Genomic DNA, 24,039 nt, shown 5'->3' with positions numbered 1-24,039 from the left:
TAGTGAATGAACGAATGAATGAATGAACGAATGAACATTCATCAATTAACAACCTCTGAGCTCATGGTAGGTCTGTCTTTAAAGGTTTAAAAGTTATCGTTAAAAATCAATTCATTTATGAAGAAAATGAATGAGATTTTTTACTTCCGGAACTTCTATTACAGAATTCTGTTTAGGTTTACTGCTGTTGCATCAACATTTTCTATTTACGCGTTGTTGTTATTTATTTATTTTTTTGCACTCTGTCCTGTGTATAAATTATTAATATAACTGTTTTGTTTGTCATGCTACTAAGAGGGCCAATGTGAAGTTGACTTTTTAGGCACTGTCTTGATTAACTGAATTAAACAGCAGTAAAATATATTCAGCTCAACAGTTTCAGCTTGACTTTGATATGTAGCCTGCATAAAGAATATGACATGCAGATGCCCCACACAAAATAAGTATTTTAATTAGGGCTGGGAAATTTAATGCGTTAATTTCTACAATTAATAGTTGACTTTTTAACCATAAAAAAAAAAATAACGCAATTAATGCGGTATCCTTTTTTTTTCACTTACTGAAACTTCACTAATATTTTTTCCCTCTTCCTGTGGCTAAAATATGCCATATATAAATTTCCAGGAGGTACTCGCTCGACTCCACTGCACATCCTAGCACAGAAACTGATTGTGTGGAGCAGTGCACACTTATTCATTACGGGCATAATAAGCATGGGAGAGCGGATTTTCTGTCCGGAGAATGAAGACTTCACCTGCAAGTGGTGAGCCAGGTGTGGGAGAGATACAGGCAAGCTGCCTAATTTGTTCACATCACCCTCTCTCACTGTCATCTGAACCAGTGTCAAAAGAGAAACCGTGCGAAAGTGTCCCAGCATGTGCGCGGTAGAGACTGAACTGAATGTTTTGAGGTTTTAAACTAGCAAATTAAACTTCAGCATTCAATTGTATTTATATCTGTATGTACTGTATAGTGTCTAATAATGCATTGCAAGGCAAGTATACATATACATTTGTTTAAAGATTTACCTGTAAAACATTTGTCTAATTAACTCTATCCGCAAAAACACTAAATATTTTACTATGTTTAAATTTGAATTATTAAAATAAATAAAGTAGAAATTAAATATATTTATGATTATATTTTAATGGTTTGATTTAATGTACCACGATTAATTGTGATTAATCAGAGAAAAACTGTGTAATTAATTGTTCACATTTTTTAATCATTCACAGCCCTAATTTTAATGAAAATTCTATTAATTAAAATTAAATGTTTATTACAATATCAAGGGAAATGATCGACAATAATGATTTTTGTCATAATTGTGCAGCCCTATGTGGACTCAGAAATGAACAAAATATCTAACCAGTTCACATTTAAACAGATTACAGTGGCCTAGTCAATGGAATGTCAAATTGAATTATAAAATAATTTGATAATTTTATCACATGACTGATGGAGAAAGCCGCTTGTTTACTACTATTGAACACTTTCATTGAATGATGACTTCAATTCTTAACATTCATGCTCTTTAAACTCTGCCTCTGTAGGCAGCATTTTAAAGCTTCATAGGCCACATCCACGCTAAGGTCAGAAACGTACTTTACAGAAGTACTGTACGTGTACGCAGATGCAAGCTCTTGGCCAACGCATTGCCAGTACATTGTCCAGTTGAACACACAATGTGCATTCATTCTTGCTTTACTTTTGGCAATGTGTATTCTTTACATTTTTGGTTGAAAATTGATTGGTTTTGCTATGTTTATACCTAGAATGGTGTAATCCTCCACTGAAAATGTTGTGGTACAGCATACTTTGAAAAACTATGACATTAGAAAACCGACAGCTGAGTATTCAAACAAAAACGGATTAGTGTGGACGTGGCCTTTGATGCATCCTGACATAAAGGCTGTTCCAAAAAGTTGCCTTTTTCTAAGGCCATATTTGAAAACGCTTTAAAGAGCACCTATTATGGTTTTTAAATGTGCCTAATTTTGTTTTAAAGGTCTCATACAATAGATTTACATGCATCCAAGGTCAAAAAACACTTCAATTTGCTCATAATTTAAATTGCAGCATCACCTTTTTTTCCCAGTGTCAAAAACGACTCCTTCAACGATCCGTTCTAAAGGATTCATTCTAAACTCCTCCTTTCAGAGAGCCTACTCTGCTCTGATTGGTCAGATGTCCCAGTCTGTTGTGATTGGTCTACCACTTAGTGTAGTGTTTGAGGGCGGGTCAAAGCTGTTCGCGAGCAGCCAATGAAGACCAGAGGCGGGTTTTTTGTTACCAAATTATGTTGGTTAGTACAGGAAGTAAGTCTGGAATTACTAACGACTCGTTTCAGGTGTTCAGAATCGGTTCTTTCTTTTGGGAGTCAATGACTCCATTTGTCATGCACTTTGATTTTTGAAACTTTGCAGAATTTTTTACATTCACAAACAGCTATATAACACACTACATGAAAGGTAATATTTGAAAAACCATAATAGGTGCTCTTTAATTTCGCTACATTTATGCCTCAAATCCACAATTTCCTTCACCTTAGAAGGCAGCTACCCATGTAGGCAGTAGACATTGAGGCAGTTCACCAGGTCTTGGAACAGAGTTGTTTGTAATCAGTACAAATTTCCTCTTGACTTTCAAGTCAAAATCACATCAGCCTGATTTTTGGAGCAGTATGGGTTGGTTCGATCTACTTGTTTATGGCTTCAACAGCGTTGTAACATCATAGGATGCTATGGACTTCTTCATATCCCAGTATACAAAGCCTACCTGTGTTAGGATACTAATCTAATATTGTTTTAGAGGCTGCATGCAGTTCCTGCCTCTAATTTGATCTATGCTCGATTCCTTTGCAGGAGGGGGTGGGAACAGAAAAGGCAAGAGCAAGAAATGGAAACAGATGCTGCAGTTCCCTCATATAAGCTTGTGCGAGGAGTTACGCCAAGCTATAGGTACGCATATTTTACATTGATATCATATGTGTGACAGTCTATAAAATTGTATGTAGTTCACACATCTAATGGTGTGACTTGGAACAAATGTTTTGCCCCACAGTGCATGTGTGTGATCATGTTGCTAATACATAATTATACATTGAGTTTTAAACTTTGTTGAATAACGCTGTTTGTACTACGGACAGGAATGATGCTTCAAATCATGTGGCTTGTTGAAGAGAGGCATGCTATAGAGTGCAAAAGTCTGGTTCTGGAAGTAAAAATCCCATTCATTTCTTCCATAGATGAATTGATTTTCAACGCTAACTTATAAACCTTTAAAGACAGATGTACCGTGAGCTCCGAGGTTGTTCACCGATTGTATATGCTTCTGTTGAAGCCATCTGTCTGCGTTATTTCAACTTCATTATTTAAAAATCGTCTTTAATAGCAAATTCCTGTTGAACAACTACATTACCCATGGTCCAGCAGAGAAAGATCCACCAGACAGAGAACCGTGGCCAACAAAGCCCTCGAAATAAGCCCAGAAGCGACAGCCCACCCCCATGACGTTCTCTGAACGATGCAAACAAGTCGGTCTCCCTGCAATGTTAAACTACTTATATATGTGTATATCAGAATATTTCACAATAAATGTAATCTTGTTTCTATACATATAATCAACAACCTAAAATCAATAGTTTTATATATTTCCATAGTTTTACATTCGATTATGTCATCCGCAATTCTTCATGGGATTGTAGTCTGTCCCTTCATGAAAGACGGTAAGTACACAGGCTTGTACCTTTGTCTTTTTGTCAGATTTTCAAATGCTTTTTTGCCTTAAAACAAAGTCATTAATGTTGCGATTCACCTATAAGCTGGTTGCTTTGGTTCATGTTTTGCAACTCTTTAATGGAGGATTATATGAAAAGTCTATGGAAGAAATGAATGGGAAAAATACTTCCGGAACCCAGACGGCTGAACAACTGGGCGGGCACTGTTGTGCTCTATTACTTTTCTAAGCAAATAGATTTTCAGCTGTTAGATGATAAATTGGACGAAAAAATCTCCTATACATACACAGTGTTTCCCCTAGGATTTTTTCAGCAGTGGTGCAGTTGTGTGCGCGTCCACAAGCCCGCAACGCCGGACCCGAATTAAGGCGTGTTGGTCGAAGAATAGATTAAAACAGGGGTGTCAAACTCAATTACAGCCTGGGCCACATCAGGGTTTATTTGTGCCCTCAAAGGACCCTTTGAAAATGTGGCACCAGCACCTGATTTGGTAGCATCCATGCAAATAATATTACATGTTATGTGCATTGAAATGCACATTTGACAGTACAGCATTGATTTTGAGGTCGGGATGCAGATGAAAATTATGATAGTAACAACAGTAACGTCTGTGGAAAAAAGTAACACCTCATTTTATTATGGCTAAATTGAAATATTCTGACAGTGTGACTAAGTTATCCTTTACAGATTCCTTTCATTAGGCTCCTACTAATTAAACTACAGCCATGTCTTGGAATTTCTGAAGGCAAACAAAACAACTTACATTTTCCTGCAATCAGAGAGCACATTTTTGTAAGCGTTGTGATCTGTGAATTGAAAAGCCTTCTAATTTATTTTTTCTTTGTCTGTGTGGACTGTTTGTTTCATCACCATGACATAAGAGTTTTGCAGCAGACAATTCTGTACCGCATTCAAACAGGTTTCGCAATCCCCGCCGCACATCTCACTGGTTCACAAGCGCATTTAAAATTGTCTGTGGGTTTGAGACCAGTCTGCGAATTACCGCACCTGCTCTGCCCTCGTGCTGCTGTGATGAAGTCATGTTGATAATTGACCCGTGTAGTGCTTTCATTCAGCTTTTGAAGCGAACAAAATGTGCTCCAAAACACACAGATGACAGGGGAAGGCTCATTTATATTCACAAGGAAAGCGCTTACTGATTGTTCAGGTGAAACGTTGCAATCCCCTGCCATCCTACATTTCAGAAATTAGCTCGCAGGCCACTTGAAATTAAGCGAGTTTGACACATGTTGTTATGCAGTGACGTCACCAAGTGAATTTACAATCGAAATTTAACGTCTAATGCTAAAATGTATAATGTAAAATGTTTTCTAATTTAATGCAGCCCCCTTAAATTCTTTGGCCAGTTCATGAATAATTTATTTGATTTTTTATGATTTATTTGAAAGAATTAAAAGAACAATTTCATGTCTTTCCTTGTATTTTTCATCTGGTCGAGGTTGATAAGGGTTTTAGAAAGTAATTAGTAATAAGTAATGTGATTACTTTTCAGACAGAGCAATTAGTACAGTAATCTTATTACACTGTAGAAGATGTAATTAATAGTTAGTAATTAATTACTTTTTTAGAGTAACTTACCCAAAACTGGTGGTGGGGTCCCTTTCGCAGTGTTGAATGTGCACAACTGACTGGGGCTGGCAAGCGTTATGTTGTGTCAAGAATATTAGAATATATGTGAAATCCCAACAGCTGGGAATGCATATAGGGGAAACACTGCATACATGTAAGGATGGATCCGAGTCCTGGGACCAGAACATTTTAGAGACATTTTATATTTACATTTATATAGAAGAGTGGGATCATTTGACTAGGCAAACACACAACAGAGCCCTAGCAACCAACCCACAACAATCTAGCATCTGCATAGCAATGTGCTAAAAGTCTCTAAGAACACCTTAGAACAGGGTTACTCAACTTTGGAAAGCTGGGGGGCCAGAAAGCAGGATCCCTTTAGCCTCGAGGGCCGCACTCTTTTTTAAAATTTTCTATTAAAACATACTGTATTTTAATTTATTTTTTATATTAAAGTTTGCTATGTAATTAATACATGTAATTAACACAAGTAAAAAAAACAAAAAAACATTACATATATAGCAAAAGTCTTGTAAAAGTGTGGTACTTTAAAGAAAATAAAACTTTGATATACTATTATTATCATGATTATATATAAGCCAATATGTGTTTTTGTTTGTTTTAAAAGATCCACATTTTTACAAGTAGACCACATACTGCAGCAGAATACACCACTCTCAAAAAATGGCAATGTACAATTAAAATGTACATTTTGAGATATGTAAAAAAAATGGTGCCATATATGCTGATATGATGAAGATGATGATCTGTTCTGTTGTCACTGTCAAAGATTGTCATGACACACTGGCCACGTAGTGAACACACACACACACACACACACGCACGCACGCACGCACACACACACACACACACACACACACACACACACGTGTTGGGTTTTCATGTTTTATGAGGACTCTCCATAGACATAATGGTTTTATACTGTACAAATGTTACATTCTATCCCCTAACCCTAACCCTCACAGAAAACTTACTGCATTTTACATTTTCAAAAAACATCATTTAGTATGATTTATAAGCTGTTTTCCTCATGGGGACTGACTGATTGTCCCCACAATGTCAAACATTTTAGGTTTTACTATGTAGGGAATACCTGGACACACACACTCACACACACACACACACACACACACACACACACACACACACACACACACACACACACACACACACACACACACCAGAGATATAGTTCCCCTTTAAAACAAGACATTTATTTCCAATACTAGCTCCATAAGCGCTCAACTCTGTTATTGCATGATCACCAGACGCTCGTTTGATTCGCGCTATGGCAGTGACGAGCAGGTGTGGAAGAGCGACTCAGCATGTGCATGTTTAAAGTGACTGAGAGCACGGACAAACTGTTATCAATGCACACGTGCAGACTGACCCAGCACTCATTATGTATAAAGTGGCTTATAATTAGATTTATATTCACGGATTTGTCGTTTAAATCGTTATTTTAATCCGTTTGCCTTTTCTTTTCCTCTATAGCGGTTCAGCAGTTTAGCAATACTGAGAATCACCGTAGGCGTTAGAAAATTGACACCTCAAAATTCATACACATTCAATAACATCACGCGGGCCACAAAAAGATTTCTGTTGAGTACCATGGCCTTAGAAATTTCATAGCAAAGCCCAGGCAACCAACCCACAAAACCCTAGCATAATTTTCTTCCGAATATAAAAAAGTGTAGTTACAAATTAATACAATTATTATTTAATTATCTAATTAATTGTCTCATAAAGTTATTTGCACATTTGGGTGCATGGATTGGTCCTGTTGTTTGTTTGGACAGGAGATGTTTCCCTTGTCATTGTTTTTGGCAATCAGGAGGTATCAGTGGTCTCAGACATATGCAGAGACTAGCACACAGATTGATGCACACACACCCACGCACACACACAAGCAAACACACATTTCCTATCTTTATCTTACTGGCTCCTTCTCAGGGTAATACATTATTCTAGTCATTTTGCAGTCACAATATGGATTATTCATCCTCTTGTATTACTGTTCAAAAGTATGTCTTTATAAATTCAACATCTTAAATGTAGAGCGGGATTTTGAGAATGTAGGTTGGCTGCAGAGTTTCATGCCTCTGTCAGCAACAAAGTACACAGGGTGAGTGCACAACTGTTGTAGAGGAGAAGAAACTGTGGGCAGGCCAGAAAGAGGAAGTTGACTGTCATTTTTTGACATTGATCACAAAAAAAGCTGCAAAATGTGCACTTAATGCCATTGATTTCTCAGCAGCAAACCAAAATGATTGTGAATATATTGAGTGGATTAAACAATTTCAAATTCAGATTGTTATTAATGCGAGCCTTGTAGCCAACGAGGTTGCAGGATCTTTTGCTGAGTCAGTTTCCTTTAGAAAAAGTCAAAAAATATTATTACCAAACCTACTGTTGCAACGTCTAGCTGCGCGCACCCCCGCCCCCACACCTGCAACTATGTTTATATTTGTAAAAGGAAATGTATTATTCAAATACGTGCAAGTTGAAAGCAGCGAAAACACTGTTATGATTGTTGGAGTCATGATATTGATATTCGGTCAATTTGGTATTTGTAACTCTGCGTAATTTAGGTGTAGGAGGATTATAGTGTAGAACAGCATTGCTGCAGGACGGTTGTGGAAGAAACATAAGGGGTTTCACAATCATTCTTAACTTCCTGGTGCTGATTTGATCTTGTGTGTGTGCAATGACAGAGAAACGTGCACATTTAGATTTCCCTCTGTTCTCACACTGAAAACTTTGTTCTTTAAATATTCACTCAGTAATTACACTAATTGCTAAACTTTTAAACAGAAAGAAATAGTAATAGTAGAATAGTATCTTTGAAAAAACTGTTTAAAATTATTTTCACTCACATGAGATGAAGACTCTAGTCATACTAGTCACTGAAAAAAATGTTAACCTAAAAAATCTGCTTCTTGTGGTAAATTAACTGGTCTTATCTAAGTCATAAATATTGTTTGACCCTATTATTTGAACTAATATCCGCAGAACTGCGACTCACTGGATGTTTTTTGTTTTTTGCACCATTCTGAGTAAACTCTAGAGACTGTTGTGCATGAAAATCCCAGGAGATCAGCAGTTACAGAAATACTCAAATACGGTTGAAATCACTGAGATCACATTTTCCCCCATTTTGATGGTTGATGTGAACATTAACTGAAGCTCCTGACCCGTATATGTGTGATTTTATGCACTGCTGCCACACGATTGGCTGATTAGATAAACAGATGCATAAGTAGGTGAACACGTGTTCCTAATAAAGTGCTCAATGAGTGTGTGTGTGTGTGTGTGTGTGTGTGTGTGTGTGTGTGTGTGTGTGTGTATATATATATATATATATATATATATATATATATATATATATATATATATATATATATATATATACACACACACAGTATGTAAACGTGGCTGGTAAAAAGTCAAAGTAGCCGGTAAAATTGGGCATTTACCGACCACTGTAGATAGTGGGCAAAAAGTAAATTTGTACCCTGTTGAGACCAGGAGACTAGATGAATATAACTCACTTTATCTCAATAGTCCCTTGTAATTGGATGCTTTCACTCACTGAATAAATTAATCATGGCTGACTGCAAATAGCACATTTTAACAATGGCTACGTTTGCATGCATCCACATAATGTGATTATAATGCGATTAAGGCAATACTGCAATTAAACTGTAGCTCATGTAAACAGAATATTGCAATTATGATATTGCGATTATGCTAATAATCGGAGTAAGATATGTGGAGTACTCCTATTTTAATCGCTTTATACTGGCATGTTATATGGCAAAATCAAATTTCTTCCACTCTGATCAAAGTGCACCTGCACCAGTAATGCAGACTAATAATGTTCCACTCAAGCACAGGTTCAAAAACATCGTGAAAAAGAAAAAGCTGCACTTACTTTTCGGCTTCATGTAAAACGGCAGTTCCATGCACCATTTTCCAGCACTGGTGCTCCCTCATCTAAAATCCCCACGGCACAAGAAAACATATTTTCCCAAGTTGTGAATGTCTGTTTGCAGTCTGGATTGAATGTTGGGGAGATTAAAAAGGCCAAATGCTGCAAAATAATGGAAAGGAAACACGTCTTTGAAATTAGTTTGTGCTTGAAACACAACAACATCCATCGTGTGAATTCCGATTTACACACAAATGACTCTTATGAACCGATTATTTTTAGCGAATCAAAACAGACAGCACATCCAATGTAGTCGAAAATGACTCATATGAAGTGTTTCTTTTAATAAATCATTCAAAAAGACGAATTTTCCTTATGCCAAGCTGTATTTAAAGAGACATATTTGCAACAAGTTGTTTTTTGTAATAAATATAAATTTATAAAAAAGCATTAAAAGAATATATTTCTCAGCAGATAATCAGAGAAATGGCAAGTAGCATGTTAATGGGATTGAAGTGGTTTGCCCAAATCATGTAAACATCTTAATCTAATTATTCCTTATACTCTGATTATTGCAATAATCAGAGTATTGGTGTACATGTAAACATAGCCAATGATATCAGTAACTGAGAACTTCTGTTTTTGCATGATGCTGCATCTTCGGCATTATAGGTGTCAGCTCAACATAAAAAGAAATTGTAATAAGTGCACCTTTAAAGCAGAAAAAAAACATAAATATGCACATTTAAAGCAACAAAATAAAAGTACATTTTAGATATTTACATTTACAGTGCATTCAGAAAGTATTCAGACCCCTCCATTTTTTTCCACATTTTGTTATGTTGCTGCCTTATGCTAAAATGCTTTAATTTATTTATTTATTTCACATCAATCTATACCCCATAATGACAAAGCAAGAACTAGATTTTTAATAACTTTGCACATTTATTAAAAAGAAAAAACTGAAATATAAGTATTAAGTATTCAGACCCTTTGCTATGACACTTGAAATTTAGCTCAGGTACATGCCATTTCTCTGGATCATCTTTGAGATGTTTTTACACTTTGATTAGAGTCCATCTGTGGCAAATTCAATTGATTTGACATGATTTGAAAAGGCACACACCTGTCTATATAAGGTCTCACAGCTGAAAATGCATATCAGAGAAAAAAAAACAAGCCATGAGGTCAAAGGAACTGCCTGCAGAGCTCAGAGACAGGATTGTGTCGAGGCACAGATCTGGGGAAGGCTACAAACATTTTTTGGCTGCATTGAAGATTTCCAAGAGCACAGTGGCCACCGTAATTCTTAATGGAAGAATTTTGGAACAACCAGGACTCTTCAGGAGCTGGCCACCCGGCCAAACTGAGCAATTGGGGGAGAAGGTAATAAGAGAGGTGACCAAGAACCCGATGGTCATTCTGGTTGAGCTCCAGAGATCATGTGTGGAGATGGGAGAAACTTGTAGAAGGACAACCATCACTGCAACACTCCACCAATCTGGGCTTTATGGCAGAGTGGCCAGACAGAAGCCTCTCCTCAGTGCAAGACACATAAAAAAGCACCTAAAGGACTCTCAGACTGTGAGAAACAAGATTCTCTGGTCTGATGAAATTAATATTGAACTGTTTGGCCTCAATTCCAAGCGTCATGTCTGGAGGAAACCAGGCACCGCTCATCACATGCGCAATACCATCCCAACTGTGAAGCATGATGGTGGTAGCATCATGCTGTGGGGGTGTTTTTCAGCGGCAGGGACTGGGGGATTGATCAGGGTTGAAGGAAAGCAGAACGCAGCAAAATACAGAGATATTCTTAAAGAAAACTTAGTCCAGAGCACTCAGGACCTCAGACTGAGCCGAAGGTTCACCTTCCAACAGGACAAAGACCCTAAGCATACAGCCAAGACAACGCAAGAGTGGCTTAGGGACAACTCTGTGAATGTCCTTGAGTGGCCCAGCCAGAGCCCGGACTTGAACCCAATCGAACATCTCTGGAGAGACCTGAAAATGGCTGTCCACCGACGGTCCCCATCCAACCTGACAGAGCTTGAGAGGATCTGCAGAGAAAAATCTCAGAAAATCCCCATATCCAGGTGTGCAAAGCTTGTCGCATCATACTCAAAAAGACCCCAAAAAGACCCAAAAAGACTAGGCCGTAATTAAATCAAAGAAACCAAAGGTGCTTCAACTAAGTACTGAGTTAAGGGTCTGAATACTCATTTCAGTGTGATATTTCAGTTTTTTCTTTTTAATACATTTGCAAAGTTATCAAAAATCTGGTTTTTGCTTTGTCATTATGGGGTATGGAGTGTAGATTTATGTGGAAAAAAGTATAATTTAAAGCATTTTAGCATAAGGCTACAACATAACAAAATGTGAAAAAAATAAAGGGGTCTGAATAATTTCTGATTCTGATTATTATGCAGTTGCTATTCTCTGAATGGTTGCTAGAGCATTGCTAGGGTGTTGCTTACTGGCCCAAGTCAAAATAGCCCTTCCCCAGTCTATGATTTCTGTTATGCAAAAAACACAAACATCAGTCATAAATCACATAATTCATTTATAAAATTATAATTAACAGTAAAATGCGAAATCTCACTGAATTGGACATTTAAATCAAATTCAAACCGTGATGTGACCAAGTGTGATTATTAAACTGCAATAATAACACTTTATTTGACCAAAAGTAGCTGCAGTGTTTTGTTGAAAATTAATTGTTCTATATATTTAAATGTAAGTTTTATGATAAATATGTAATTTAAACGTAAAACATGGAATTTGGGGAAGAAAAAAAATCAAATAAAAAAGAACTTAGGAAAAAATAAAACAGATTTTATAGGAACCCATCTATGATATTCTGTGCCATATATCAAAAAGAAAGCTGTACAAACTCAGGATTCCAGGATTGATTTTAGCTTCACAAAACCCACCAAATCCAATCAGTGGTAAGTGGTATTAAGACGCTGGTTATCAAATTTCTTTATCAACTTAAAAGTGTGATCCTTAGTTTTTGATTAGATCATGAGCACGTTCACATGAATGAATGATGTCTGAACCGAACAGCCAATTGCATGCAACATGAAGACGATTCACTTCTCGTGAGAAAGTCATTTACTTCTCAGCTTTAGATCATTATGAAAATTATGATGAATTTAAACACATTTACACAGCAAGAACAAACACCGCTGGTACCATGAGAGCTCGAAGGGACTGTTGGAAAAAATTCTGAATGTGAGAAAGATGTAAAAAAGTATGATATCGATGTGTAAGTGGAAGTCATAAAGGTCAGACAATGTATTAATCCATCTTACTTGCTATTCATAGATTTATTTTAGGTTTATTTTTTCATTTACATTTTATGGCAAGAGTGGGTAAATGATCGCGAAAACAATTAAAGTGTCTATAAATGTATTAAAGGTGCTATATGTAAGATTGACAACAAGTGTTTGAAATGGGTACTGCAGTCCAAATTCAAAATATTGGAGAATTGTCTGCTCCGCCCCAGACTCGAAACTCCAGAATGTTGACACGCAAATTAGCCAACTCAGCATTCGTTTTAAAGGATTTCTGGGCTTCAAGTTGTCTCCATCCTCCAAAGCATCTCCAGTATTTAACCTTGTTTTACTATGCCTCTGGTCATGGTGGTTTTCAGACGGACGGCGAGGCTTTTTATGTCGGGTGGAATCTGTTATTTCTGATCCAGTTCGTTTGCTGGCTTCCATGGCTGCAGCACGCAGTGTTGTTTGCCTGCAAACTTGTTCAAATCTGGCAACCCGGCAGTGTCGAAATACTGTTGGTGAGTGGGCAGTGGGCGGGATCACACGGGCCAAAACATAAAATGAAATTCCGGCCCAGAATGGAAACTTCAAAGTAGAATATACTGGCTATAGCATTGTTATCAGAGAAGCCAGGATTTCAACTTAGCATGATTCCTAATTCTCTAATGACATATTATGGTCATTTTATGATTTAGTACAGTACATTTCTAAATATTTAACAGAAAAAGGCAATTTTGTGGATTTCAAAAATTGTTTCTTTGAGTGCACTTTAAATTGGAGTGAGAGAGATGAAAGGATGGACCTTATTGTGTCAGAGACATCACTTTGCTCATAGCTGATTGGTCCACCATCTGTATGAGCTCTGTGACTGAGAACATAACCTGCAGGTTAGCAGTTTAGTGTACGTTATAATGGTGATGAAACCAGATGAAAACCTATGCACCATACTTGTACTACAAATTCAAACTGAGTTTGATCAAACTAAGTTTACATTTTCCTAGCTAGCCTAGCTTAAACCTGAATTGATATATAGACCACTGGTCCGTAGAATGTGATAAATAGCTATGTGTCCAAACAAAAAGTTCTGTCAACTGGCCCCATGTCAATGGGCCATTCTTATTTTTTACCCCTGAATAGTGATGCTTGTCTTTTCAAGCTCCACTAAAAATCAGTTACAGTAAATGTACGCAGATGTATAATTTAGTAATGGGGATTAGGGGGATTAAAAGTCCCTATTAGTTTAAATTCAATCATATGATTTTCTCTAAGTTGGAGTCTAATTTATCCTAATGCCATCAGAAACAGAAAATGAGATGCGGTTTTGATGGGTATCAGCTGCGAGCCGCCCAGAAGTCTGCTCTGTGCAAACATCGATTCTTGATGGTGAAGAAAAGCTTCCTCTGTTTCATTGATAAAACTTGCATCGGTTCAAAGGAAAATGAATGTAATATGGCTAAAAGTCATCGTCCTAGGTTGTTTGATTTTTTTAAAAATGTTTTTTATAAAACTGCCCCTCCTCAATTAGCTGCATTTAAACAACCGTTTGCTCCTGAATATTAATCGACTTGCATTGGGCAGGAAGTGAAACATTTGGTGTGTGTTTGTTCATTGTGCCATGGGCAGTTAGTATACAACTCGTGGCCTGGGTCTTGCTCGCTTAGTTCCTGTTTCCTCCATTAGGTAATGCCTCAAGCCTTTCCACATGCTTTTTGTCTTGAAACATAAAGAAGGAGCTTCATCTTTCGTAGTCCTTACAATCCTAAATTAGCTAGTAGAATTTTATTTATTCCAAGAGCTTGGGTAACATGTCTTATTTAAACTGAAGTGTGTATTTTGTTTAGATGTTGAAATACTTTCTCCTTTTCCATCTTAATATGATGAGAAAAAATATTTTTTAGTTCAGTCATGAAACTTTACATTGTGCAGACTGATCCTTTGATGTGTAATCTGTCAGCCAATCATCTCACATACTCCTTTTTTTTTCTAGCATTTGAATTGTCTTGCTTCAGTCATTTGCTGTTAAGCCAGTCTCATTGTAGCGCTGCAAGAGTTTTCTCATTGAAACCCTCCTCCTTCCCAGCACCAGTTGTCTAGATCTGTCAAGACTGAACTATAAGTGAGCTATCATTATTTTTACAATTCTGTTTGGTGACACTAGTGGTGCAGGCCTCTTAAAGGAATAGTTCACCAAAGAATGCAGATCATTTTGAGAGTCTCATCATAGCCCACATGTCGTTCCAAACCCATTTACACATTTTGTTCTGAGGAACACAAAACGTAAAACATACCCAATTTATTTTGCAGAGGATTGTGCATAGAGATAAAAATAGATCCTGGGATTTTAAGAACTGATATCGGATCGTTCAAATGAAGATCGCAGTTAACGAAAAGTTTTTTTCCAGCCCTGCCTGTGTTCCACTGAAAAAATAACAGCATACTGGTTTGGGATGACATGGGAGTGAGTAAATAATGACAGAATTTTCATTTTTTTGTGAACTATTCCTTGAAGTGTTATCAGAATCACACTGGCTTCTTTGTCTTGAGTGTCTAAAGAGAGAACTTGAGTGCAAAACCACAAAAAGGCTTGAACAATATAAACATTGAAAGTGCTAAAATGGACAGAGCTGGAAGAGCTCAAGACATAAAGGACAGCCTTTGGGCATTTCTGTTTATTTTAAACCCTGCATGCCGAGGGTGTTCCCATTGCTCTCAATAATAACTCTCTTCATCTTTTTGCATTGTGAACACGTCATACCTTGCCACGTTATTGCTTCTAGAGAGGCTGAAGATCAGTGTGTTTGATTTTTTTTCCACTTTGTCAGCAGTATTATATCAAAATATTCCCTGCGGACTAGTCTGTTCCTAAATAATTCAGCTTTGTCTAGCAATTTTTATGTTTGATAATGTACCTCAGAGGCCTTCCCCACCTTCCGCGACCTGGGAGGGAGACAAGGGAAGGGAAAAACAAAACAAAATAGAGGAGAGAGAAAGGCCAACATGGAGCGACAGTGAGAGAGAGAGAGAGAGAGAGAGAGAAGAAAAACGTACTCGCCGGTTCCCAGACATGCCATCGCTTAGTCCTCGATCACTCCTCCACCCTCTGGCGGACAACAGCCGCTCCTCCCCGGGCAGACCGGAGCCAGTCCTCCGACCCCTGGCGGCCAGTAGGGAACTCCCCCGCCCCTGGCAGTGGCTCTATTGCTCCAGGCGGTCGGCAGCGAGTCCCCCTTCCCCTCGCGGCCGGTGGCCGTTCTTCCAACCCCGCCGCGTTTTGGTGGCCAGCAGTGAGCTCCTCCTCCCCTTGCGGATGGCGGCCGCTCCTCCGCGTCCAGGCGGATGGTAGCAACTCCTCCGTCCGCCGGCGGATGGCTGCGGCTGCTCCTTTGGGGCAGCTGCCTGTAACTCTCTCCCGAACTGCCGCATCTCGTTGCACTTATCCCTCTCCTCAGCTGATTAGCCCGATTGGGGGCCATGCGTGCGTAGTCACGGCCTGGTCCCGCCCTCCTCCTTGTCACAGAACTCTTAATAAATTAACTTTTAATAATTGTCCCTGGTCTAACTGTGCTCAGTTCATTATTGTACATTATTCCGAAGATTTTTTGTGTGTGTTTTTAAGATTTCTTCAAAATGTTATAACTTGCCCAGCCTCTGAAACAACTATTCATTTCAGCTTACGTGACCTAGGCTGTTAGGCAGATGAAAATAATATGTTAACCAGTGGCCAAATAGCTATTTAGGCATTGTTTTAGTCTACTTTTGTTGGTAATGTAGGTAATTGATAACAGTAATTTTATGCCAGTTATCATAGGTTATAGTAATAATAGCAGATAGCAAAAGATTTGTAAATAAAACGTTGCGATTGGGATACGTCAGGATGCTTTTAAGGGTGACCTTAACCATGAGCTTCCACGTTCCGATCTGGTCACCATCTTGGTTCCCAGGCATAAATAAATATGGCCTGATTCCTGGAACAAAATTTTCTCCTCTCCACAATCAACTGCAAACACATTTAGGTCTGGATACATTTTGGTATGGAATGGCCACTTTTCACAATCCAATCAGCTCCAGATGGATAAAGTAAAGTCCCGGCCTACATTTTTTTCTCATTGAATATTCTGTTTGTCCTGGATCACATTGCGGAACTAAAATTGGTTGGGAATGTTGTTTCACGTTGACCTTAAGAGGTGAATTCTTTTGAAATGTTTTAAATGGAAACCACAACAAGAGATAAATGTGGATGAATAATGTAGATCCAGATAGAAATTTCAATCTTGTTCAATCTTGTCTAATTGCTGTGCTTGGAATCCACTGGTATTCTCTTGAGAAAATTCATTGGGGAAAGCCTTGAGACTTTTTCAGCCTGTCAAATTGTGATAACCGACCCTGAGTGAATTGAGAAAACAACTGGTCTTATTGACTTTTGTCAAAGATCATGTGTGAATAGTTTGGAGGGGAATGGAGGGGTTTGTTTTATTATCATTGATTCATAAACTTAGAAGCCTCTACTTGGCATTACGGTGCAGGTGGAAGTTCAAAGTTGTGAATCTAGTCACCATACACACAAATGTTATGAAGGTTTGTGTACTTTTTCAAGCATGAACAAAGTGACTGATGAGTTTGTAGGTTAGTGTATGAAACAGGTGCAATTGCGCAAACTGAATGATTAATGCCGGGTATACTTTTATTTTCTGCATTCCAGATCAGATCGCACCTGGTCGACCGTGTTGCCTTTTGACTGTGAGCGTTCGACGCTTGCGTACTACGACGACTTTGTGATACACTTTTAGTACAGTTAACGGCAGGCACATGCACCGGCGATGTGCACATATGAGGACTGTCCATGTGTCGAGAAAATCTGGGCCTGTGCTGATGGCGAAATATGCATCACGCATACTTTGCGCGGAGCAATCAGCAACTTGGACAACCGAAGTATACTCAGGTCTTAAGAAATGGCAACGTTCATTATGCAATTTACATGTAGCATTAAATAAGCTTTATTTAAGCTGTCAAACCACAAAAAGATGTACTTGTAACTGAAAATGCATTGAGTTGGCTACATGATACACTGGTGGCCAAAAGTCTGGAATAATGTACAGATTTTTACTCTTATGGAAAGAAATTGGTACTTTTATTCACCAAAGTGGCATTCAACTGATCACAATGTATAGTCAGGACATTAATAACGTGAAAAATTACTATTACAATTTGAAAAAAATTTCAGAACTTCTTAAACTGCTTCAAAGAGTTCTCATCAAAAAATCCTCCACGTGCAGCAATGACAGCTTTTTGGGTCCTTGGCATTCTAGCTGTCAGTTTGTCCAGATACTCAGGTGACATTTCACCCCACGCTTCCTGTAGCACTTGCAATAGTTGTTGCTGTCTTTTCAGGCACTTCTCACACACCTTACAGTCTAGCTGATCCCACAAAAGCTCAATGGAGTTAAGATCCATAACACTCTTTTCCAAATATCTGTTATCCAATGTCTGTGTTTCTTTGCCCACATTAACCGTTTCTTTTTGATTTTCTGTTTCAAAAGTGACTTTTTCTGTACAATTCTTCCCATAAGACCTGCACCCCTGAGTCTTCTCTTTACTGTTGTACATGAAACTGGTGTTGAAGCTGTCAGCTGAGGACATTTGAGGTGTCTATTTCTCAAACTAGAGATTCTGATGTACTTATCCTCTTGTTTAATTGTACATCTGGCCTTCCACATCTCTTTCTGTCCTTGTTAGAGCCAGTTGTCCTTTGACTTTAAAGACTGTAGTGTACACCTTTGTATGAAATCTTCAGTTTTTTGGCAATTTCAAGCATTGTATAGCCTTCATTCCTCAAAATAATGATTGACTGATGAGTTTCTAGAGAAAGCTGTTTCTTTTTTGCCATTTTTGACCTAAAATTGACCTTAAGACATGCCAGTCTATTGCATACTGTGGCAACTCAAAAACAAACACAAAGACAATGTTAAGCTTCATGTAATGAACCAGATAGCTTTCAGCTGTGTTTGATATAATGGCAAGTGATTTTCTAGTACCAAATTAGCAATTTAGCATGATTACTCAAGGATAAGGTGTTGGAGTGATGGCTGTTGGAAATGGGGCCTGTCTAGATTTGATTAAAAATGACTTTTTCAAATAGTAATGGTGCTATTTTTTACAGCAGTAATGTCCTGACTATACTTTGTGATCAGCTGAATGTCACTTTGGTGAATTAAAGTACCAATTTCCTTCCAAAACAGCAAAATCTGTACGTTATTTCAAACTTTTGGTCGCCAGTGTACATATAGGGTACAAAGGGGCTAAAGGCACAACTTAAGGAAAGTTTGCTTTTTTCTGGTCACAAAGTGTATCAAGATCAAAAATTTTATTTTATTTTTGTTGAATATTGATGGAGCAACATCATTTGTGTGAAAATAAATAATAATGGAAAGTTTTTAAAAAAAGGTGGTTAGGGAGCCTTTTACCCCACACTTGGGGTAAAAGGCCCCTAGGTTTAAACTGATATCACGTAGATATAGGGACAGTAGTTATTGTGCAAAATTTGTAAACTAACGCAAATAACTTTGAGACAGAATGATGTTTCTTTTTTCTTTTTTCTTTTTTTTTTGTAACAAATTAAGATAATGCTAATTCAAAATAACTATTTCAGAAAAGGGTGCACAATTTCCTGTTAATTTCAAACACATTTGGCATTTTATAAAATTAATGTATTCTATAAACAAATTAATCTCCATAGTGATTGGATGAGTCAGTGTGAGCCCACTTTGAAAATTTTTCAGAACAAATGTATTCTCCCCACTTAAGAAAAACAATGTGTTTTTTATGGGGGCTTTTAGCCCCTGCAACAGGGGGACATTTTATTCCAAATACCATCCTTTCACTTATGGTACAGTTGTTAAAAAAACTTTTGATTTAATGACCTCGAACAAAACTGAAAATGATGTCATTTTTGTAATTTTGTCTCAAAATAATGTTTTTATTTTCAGAGATTTTCATTAGCTTTTATAGCATTTTAAAAAATATTAAAAAAAATTATAAAATTGCCTCAAAATCAAACTTTAGACACTGCACACAATGATCTCATGGATCAGAACATTTTTGCTTTGCATAGTGTCAAACAGGTGTTCAGGAAAGTGCTGTGGTAGTTTTTGTTTCTGTTTAGTGTTTTGGGGAAAATAAGATCAAAGGCGCCTTTTACCCTGCGGGGCCTTTAGCCCCGTTGTACCCTACACAATGTCTCACCCAATTGAGGCTAAAAATAAACAATGTCGTTTGATAATAATTTTTTTCGAATTTAATAAAAAATCATGTGAGAGGCAATCCGTGATGATGCAGAATTATGAGTAGCCTCTGGTGTCGTAGCTGGGTGCTGCCGACACATGTGAAAACAATTGTTTCGAATTTAGAATGCACCATGTCGTCTGCCAGACGCATCTGGTGTGCAACCCCCTTAACTCATTTTTACTTTTTATGAAAACAACATGTACAGCATGAATCCATGCCTAGGCACATATTCCTAAAAGTCATTATGGGGCAAATGGCTTCCATGTCAGGCTCCAGTGGGCTATGTGGCTTTGTGAGCCACCAGTGCAAAACTGAGTTCATGAGCCTTAAGTTCAGGTTTATGACATTGACTGTATATTTCCCTGGCTGTATATTTGACTTTGTTATCAGACAATTACCCCCACTAGCTAAACAATGGCAAATTAAAGTTTTTAGCATGACAGTGACCTTGTTTGAACCAACAAATGGATGGAACGACATCATGAAATCCATTCTTAATTAAAGCCATTAAAAACGGCTATAGTCTACACGTTAATAGCATTTTATATTTTAATTAGGGCTGTCCATTTAACAGTTAATTCAGTATGTTTATTACGCAACACAACTGAGATGCTTCAAAAGCATTTGTCTGACGCAGGTGTACATTGGCGCGTCCTTAGACAAGTCCTTATAATAAAACTCGGACTGACGACGAATTCAATTGCAAAATGGATTGCTGTCAACTGTAGGCCAATGATAGGCTTATGTTCAATAATATGGAAATAAACAATATATTGCATTCTAAATCCACTTTTTGTATTGTCTTTTTTAATGCTTAACTTGTGTGCCCAAGTAATGTAATGCATTAAAATTTTCTGTATTAGTGTGTATATATATATATATATATATATATATATATATATATATATATATATATATATATATATAAATTATTTATAATTATTTAAATATAACTATTTATACTATTTCTAATTATATAATTATTATGCTGAATTACTGTTATTTGAGGGGCTTTTTCAGCAAATATTTATGTATGCGATTAATTTGATTAATTAATCGGCATACCATGTAATTAATTCGATTACAAATTTTAATCAATTGACAGCCCTAATTTTAATACTTTAACTGAAGTCCATTTATAATGTCCCCCACTTTATGATATAATCAAATTTAAGAGTTTTTTTGCTTTGTTCAGTGCAAAGGAAAGAATTTTAGCCAGCCACATACAGTACATTTTTTTATTTTTTTATTTTTAAAGAAAAGGAGGGACAAATAAAATGTATTTAATCAAAATTATGCCACAAATGCTGTCGATTAAGCTTAATTTATACTGAACCTGAAAAATTATTTTAAGACCAAGCAGAAGGTTGGCAAACATGGGCAACGCACAAGATGTGAGCAGCATACTATAGCTAGTGCCTGTTTACGAACGCCTTCTTTTCAGTAAATCTGGTAGATACTGGGTGAACATCATTTTAAGTGATTAATATTCATAAGTGAAGCTGATTAGTTTTATAATGTGCCCCTCTCCACTTCGGATCATTCTTAAACCCCTACTTAGAATTAATTATACTTTTTGCTACTGTAAATTTAAAGGCCGGTTTGTACTTCAAGTTAAAAGAACTTCAATTTTTAAAAACACGTCTCCAGGTACCTGTGTACTGTCCAATTAGTTGCACTGCGTCTAGCTTTTTTATTGCAAGAACACGTTCAGAATGGCCCCTATTTATTCATTTCCGTTCATTACTAAAACAGAAACCTCCATTAACATTTTAGGTGATAATACCCAATGATACCCGTTGAATCAGTGTTTGACAACGTTTTGACAGAGTGTTAACTCTATTTTTGCACCTGAAGTTGAAATCAGAGACACTATTAAAATATTAAACGCTCTCATACTTGCAAGTTGCAAGATGAGGAGGGATCACAAAATTAGTCTAATACCATAGACTCTAGGAAACTTAGTGGCTAAATAAAAACATTAAAATCATTGCAATATTAACAAAAATGTTTTGAATTTTTGAAAATAATTGCGAATATACAGTATCATGAATATTCGAAAGACATGTTCCAGGACCATCTTTAACCTATGCCTAACCCTAACCTTAGCCTTTCTAACCCTAACCTGACCCTCAGTAACAATGTTTCCATCCAAGTTACAAATGTAATTTTTGCTAAAAATCAGAATACCACAAAAGCAATTTGTGAATAAATAACGGGGCAGTGGTGGCTCAGCAGTTAAGGCTCTGGGTTACTGATCAGAAGGTCGGGGGTTCAAGCCCCAGCACTGCCAAGATGCCACTGTTGGGCCCTTGAGCAAGGCCCTTGACCCTATCTGCTCCAGGGGCACTGTATCATGGCTGACCCTGCACTTGGACCCCAGCTTAGCTGGGATATGTGGAAAAAAGAATTTCACTGTATATGTGCAAATGTATAATGTGTGATAAATAAATATAATTATAAATTATAAAGCAGAGTTTCCATCCCATGTGTTGAAGAGAACATAATCATCACTTCTGGAAAAATTGGCACAAAATGGAGGTCAGAGCTACTGGGGAAGCCATTGTTAATCTTTTGTTTAACTTAATAAATTACATTTAGAGCATGCAGACTAACCCAGCACTAACAAACCTCATGATTGTTTGTGATCGGCATCAGATGCCTTATATCTGGGAACGAGCACCTGTCCGGCAGTTATGGGAGGTAATTGTAGCCAATCATTTTGATGACAGGCTTTGGCTTTGGTATTTTAGAATGACCAGAGCAACATTTGAGATGCTATGCAAAGATTGATCAACTAATAGTCCTGTTATTAGTGAATTATTCAGTCACATGACTTGTTGAAGCAAAGTCACATTACTTTTTTCGTGCACATCTTCGAATTTATTCAGTAAATGTGTTTCCATTGTAGTTTATGTGCATGATGTGCGAACAAATAATTAAAAAAAAAAAGAACAAATTCTCGATTTTATTTGCATCTTGGTGTTTCCATCCAACATTTTTTATGCAATATCCCAATATTTGTAGATAAATATGTGGATGGAAACCCAGCTAGTTTAAAACACCCAACCCTAACCATGAACTACCTCTAAAATCAAAATATCAAATGATATTTTATGATATTTTATTTTAATATGATATAATATTAGGGATGTTGTTCCAGGAATAACAAGAATATTGATTCAAGAACATGTACTACTTGGCAAAACCATGGTCACCACAACACACCAGAATCCCATGCTAGAGACCAGCATCTAAAGCACAACATATGACCACTTTAAATTCAGAACAAACCGTTAAACTAAAGACAAATATTGCTTTTAAGTTATCATGCTATCTCATCTACTCTTATTAAAACAAGCATGGATCAGCAGCAATAAAGCTGATGGTTATCTACGGTACCGCTTTGCACTGTGCCAGCAGTGGTGTGAAGTAGCTGTAAGCTCTCTATGTATTTATGCAGCATTGCTATCAATACCAGCCTCCCACACACTGCCTATATATTGCTGCAGGTCAACACACTCCCATTTGCCTCTGCTGCCTCTTTGCATATACCTGAGCAGCAGATGCAAATCTCAGCTGCTCCTTCTGGCCACTGCCTTCCCACTCTGTTCACTTCAATGCATTCTCTTAAGCCCATAATCACACACATTTCAACCACTGTGTCAGCTGCATGGCCAAAGACATGGTCTAGAACAGCATTTAAAGTAACTGCCACTGCAAAAGTTGCACACAGGGACTAAAAACGGTTCAAGGAACAAAAACAGAGAACAAACAACATTTTTGACAGAGCGTAACCGAAAACAGGAACAAAGTCCCTTTCAGTTGTTCCAGAGTGAACATTTTATGTTTAAATGCTGGTAACCAGTTAATAAATTCGGTCCAATCATTTTTTGAAATTACACCAGTTCCGGTTGCCACAAAAAATGGGCTTCACTCTTTTTAGTAGAATATGTATCACACATTTCTTTGCCTAATTGCACATTGTGGATGTAGCCTTCCGTGACATGCTGTAGACCTATTTGGCAACTATATATAATTTCTACACATACATACATGATTTATCCAGATGCAAGGAAAAATATTGAGATAAAAAGTACATTTCTTAGTTGTTTCCAAGTCTTCTCTCAGTTTTTGTTAGGTATGAATACAGATTTGGTGCTGCCGGGTTTTGACTGAGAAGCAGATCTGTA

General features: G+C 37.3%; 1 protein-coding gene across 4 annotated transcripts in view; it reads left to right on the top strand.

Moving 5' to 3' along the window:
- Positions 1-24,039, top strand: part of LOC127429009 (G protein-coupled receptor kinase 6-like) — a 55,344-nt gene that overhangs the window by 3,700 nt on the left and 27,605 nt on the right. For all 4 annotated transcript variants that reach the window (XM_051677732.1, XM_051677734.1, XM_051677733.1 and 1 more), the window contains one exon: positions 2,865-2,960. In XM_051677732.1, the coding sequence (XP_051533692.1) occupies positions 2,865-2,960 (96 nt within the window). The remainder of the gene's footprint in view (positions 1-2,864; positions 2,961-24,039) is intronic.

The sequence above is a fragment of the Myxocyprinus asiaticus genome, chromosome 38 (assembly GCF_019703515.2).
Source record: "Myxocyprinus asiaticus isolate MX2 ecotype Aquarium Trade chromosome 38, UBuf_Myxa_2, whole genome shotgun sequence".
NCBI lineage: Eukaryota > Metazoa > Chordata > Actinopteri > Cypriniformes > Catostomidae > Myxocyprinus > Myxocyprinus asiaticus.
The sequence above is the reverse complement of the archived record's forward strand: the minus strand, read 5'-3'. Positions and strand labels throughout refer to the sequence as shown.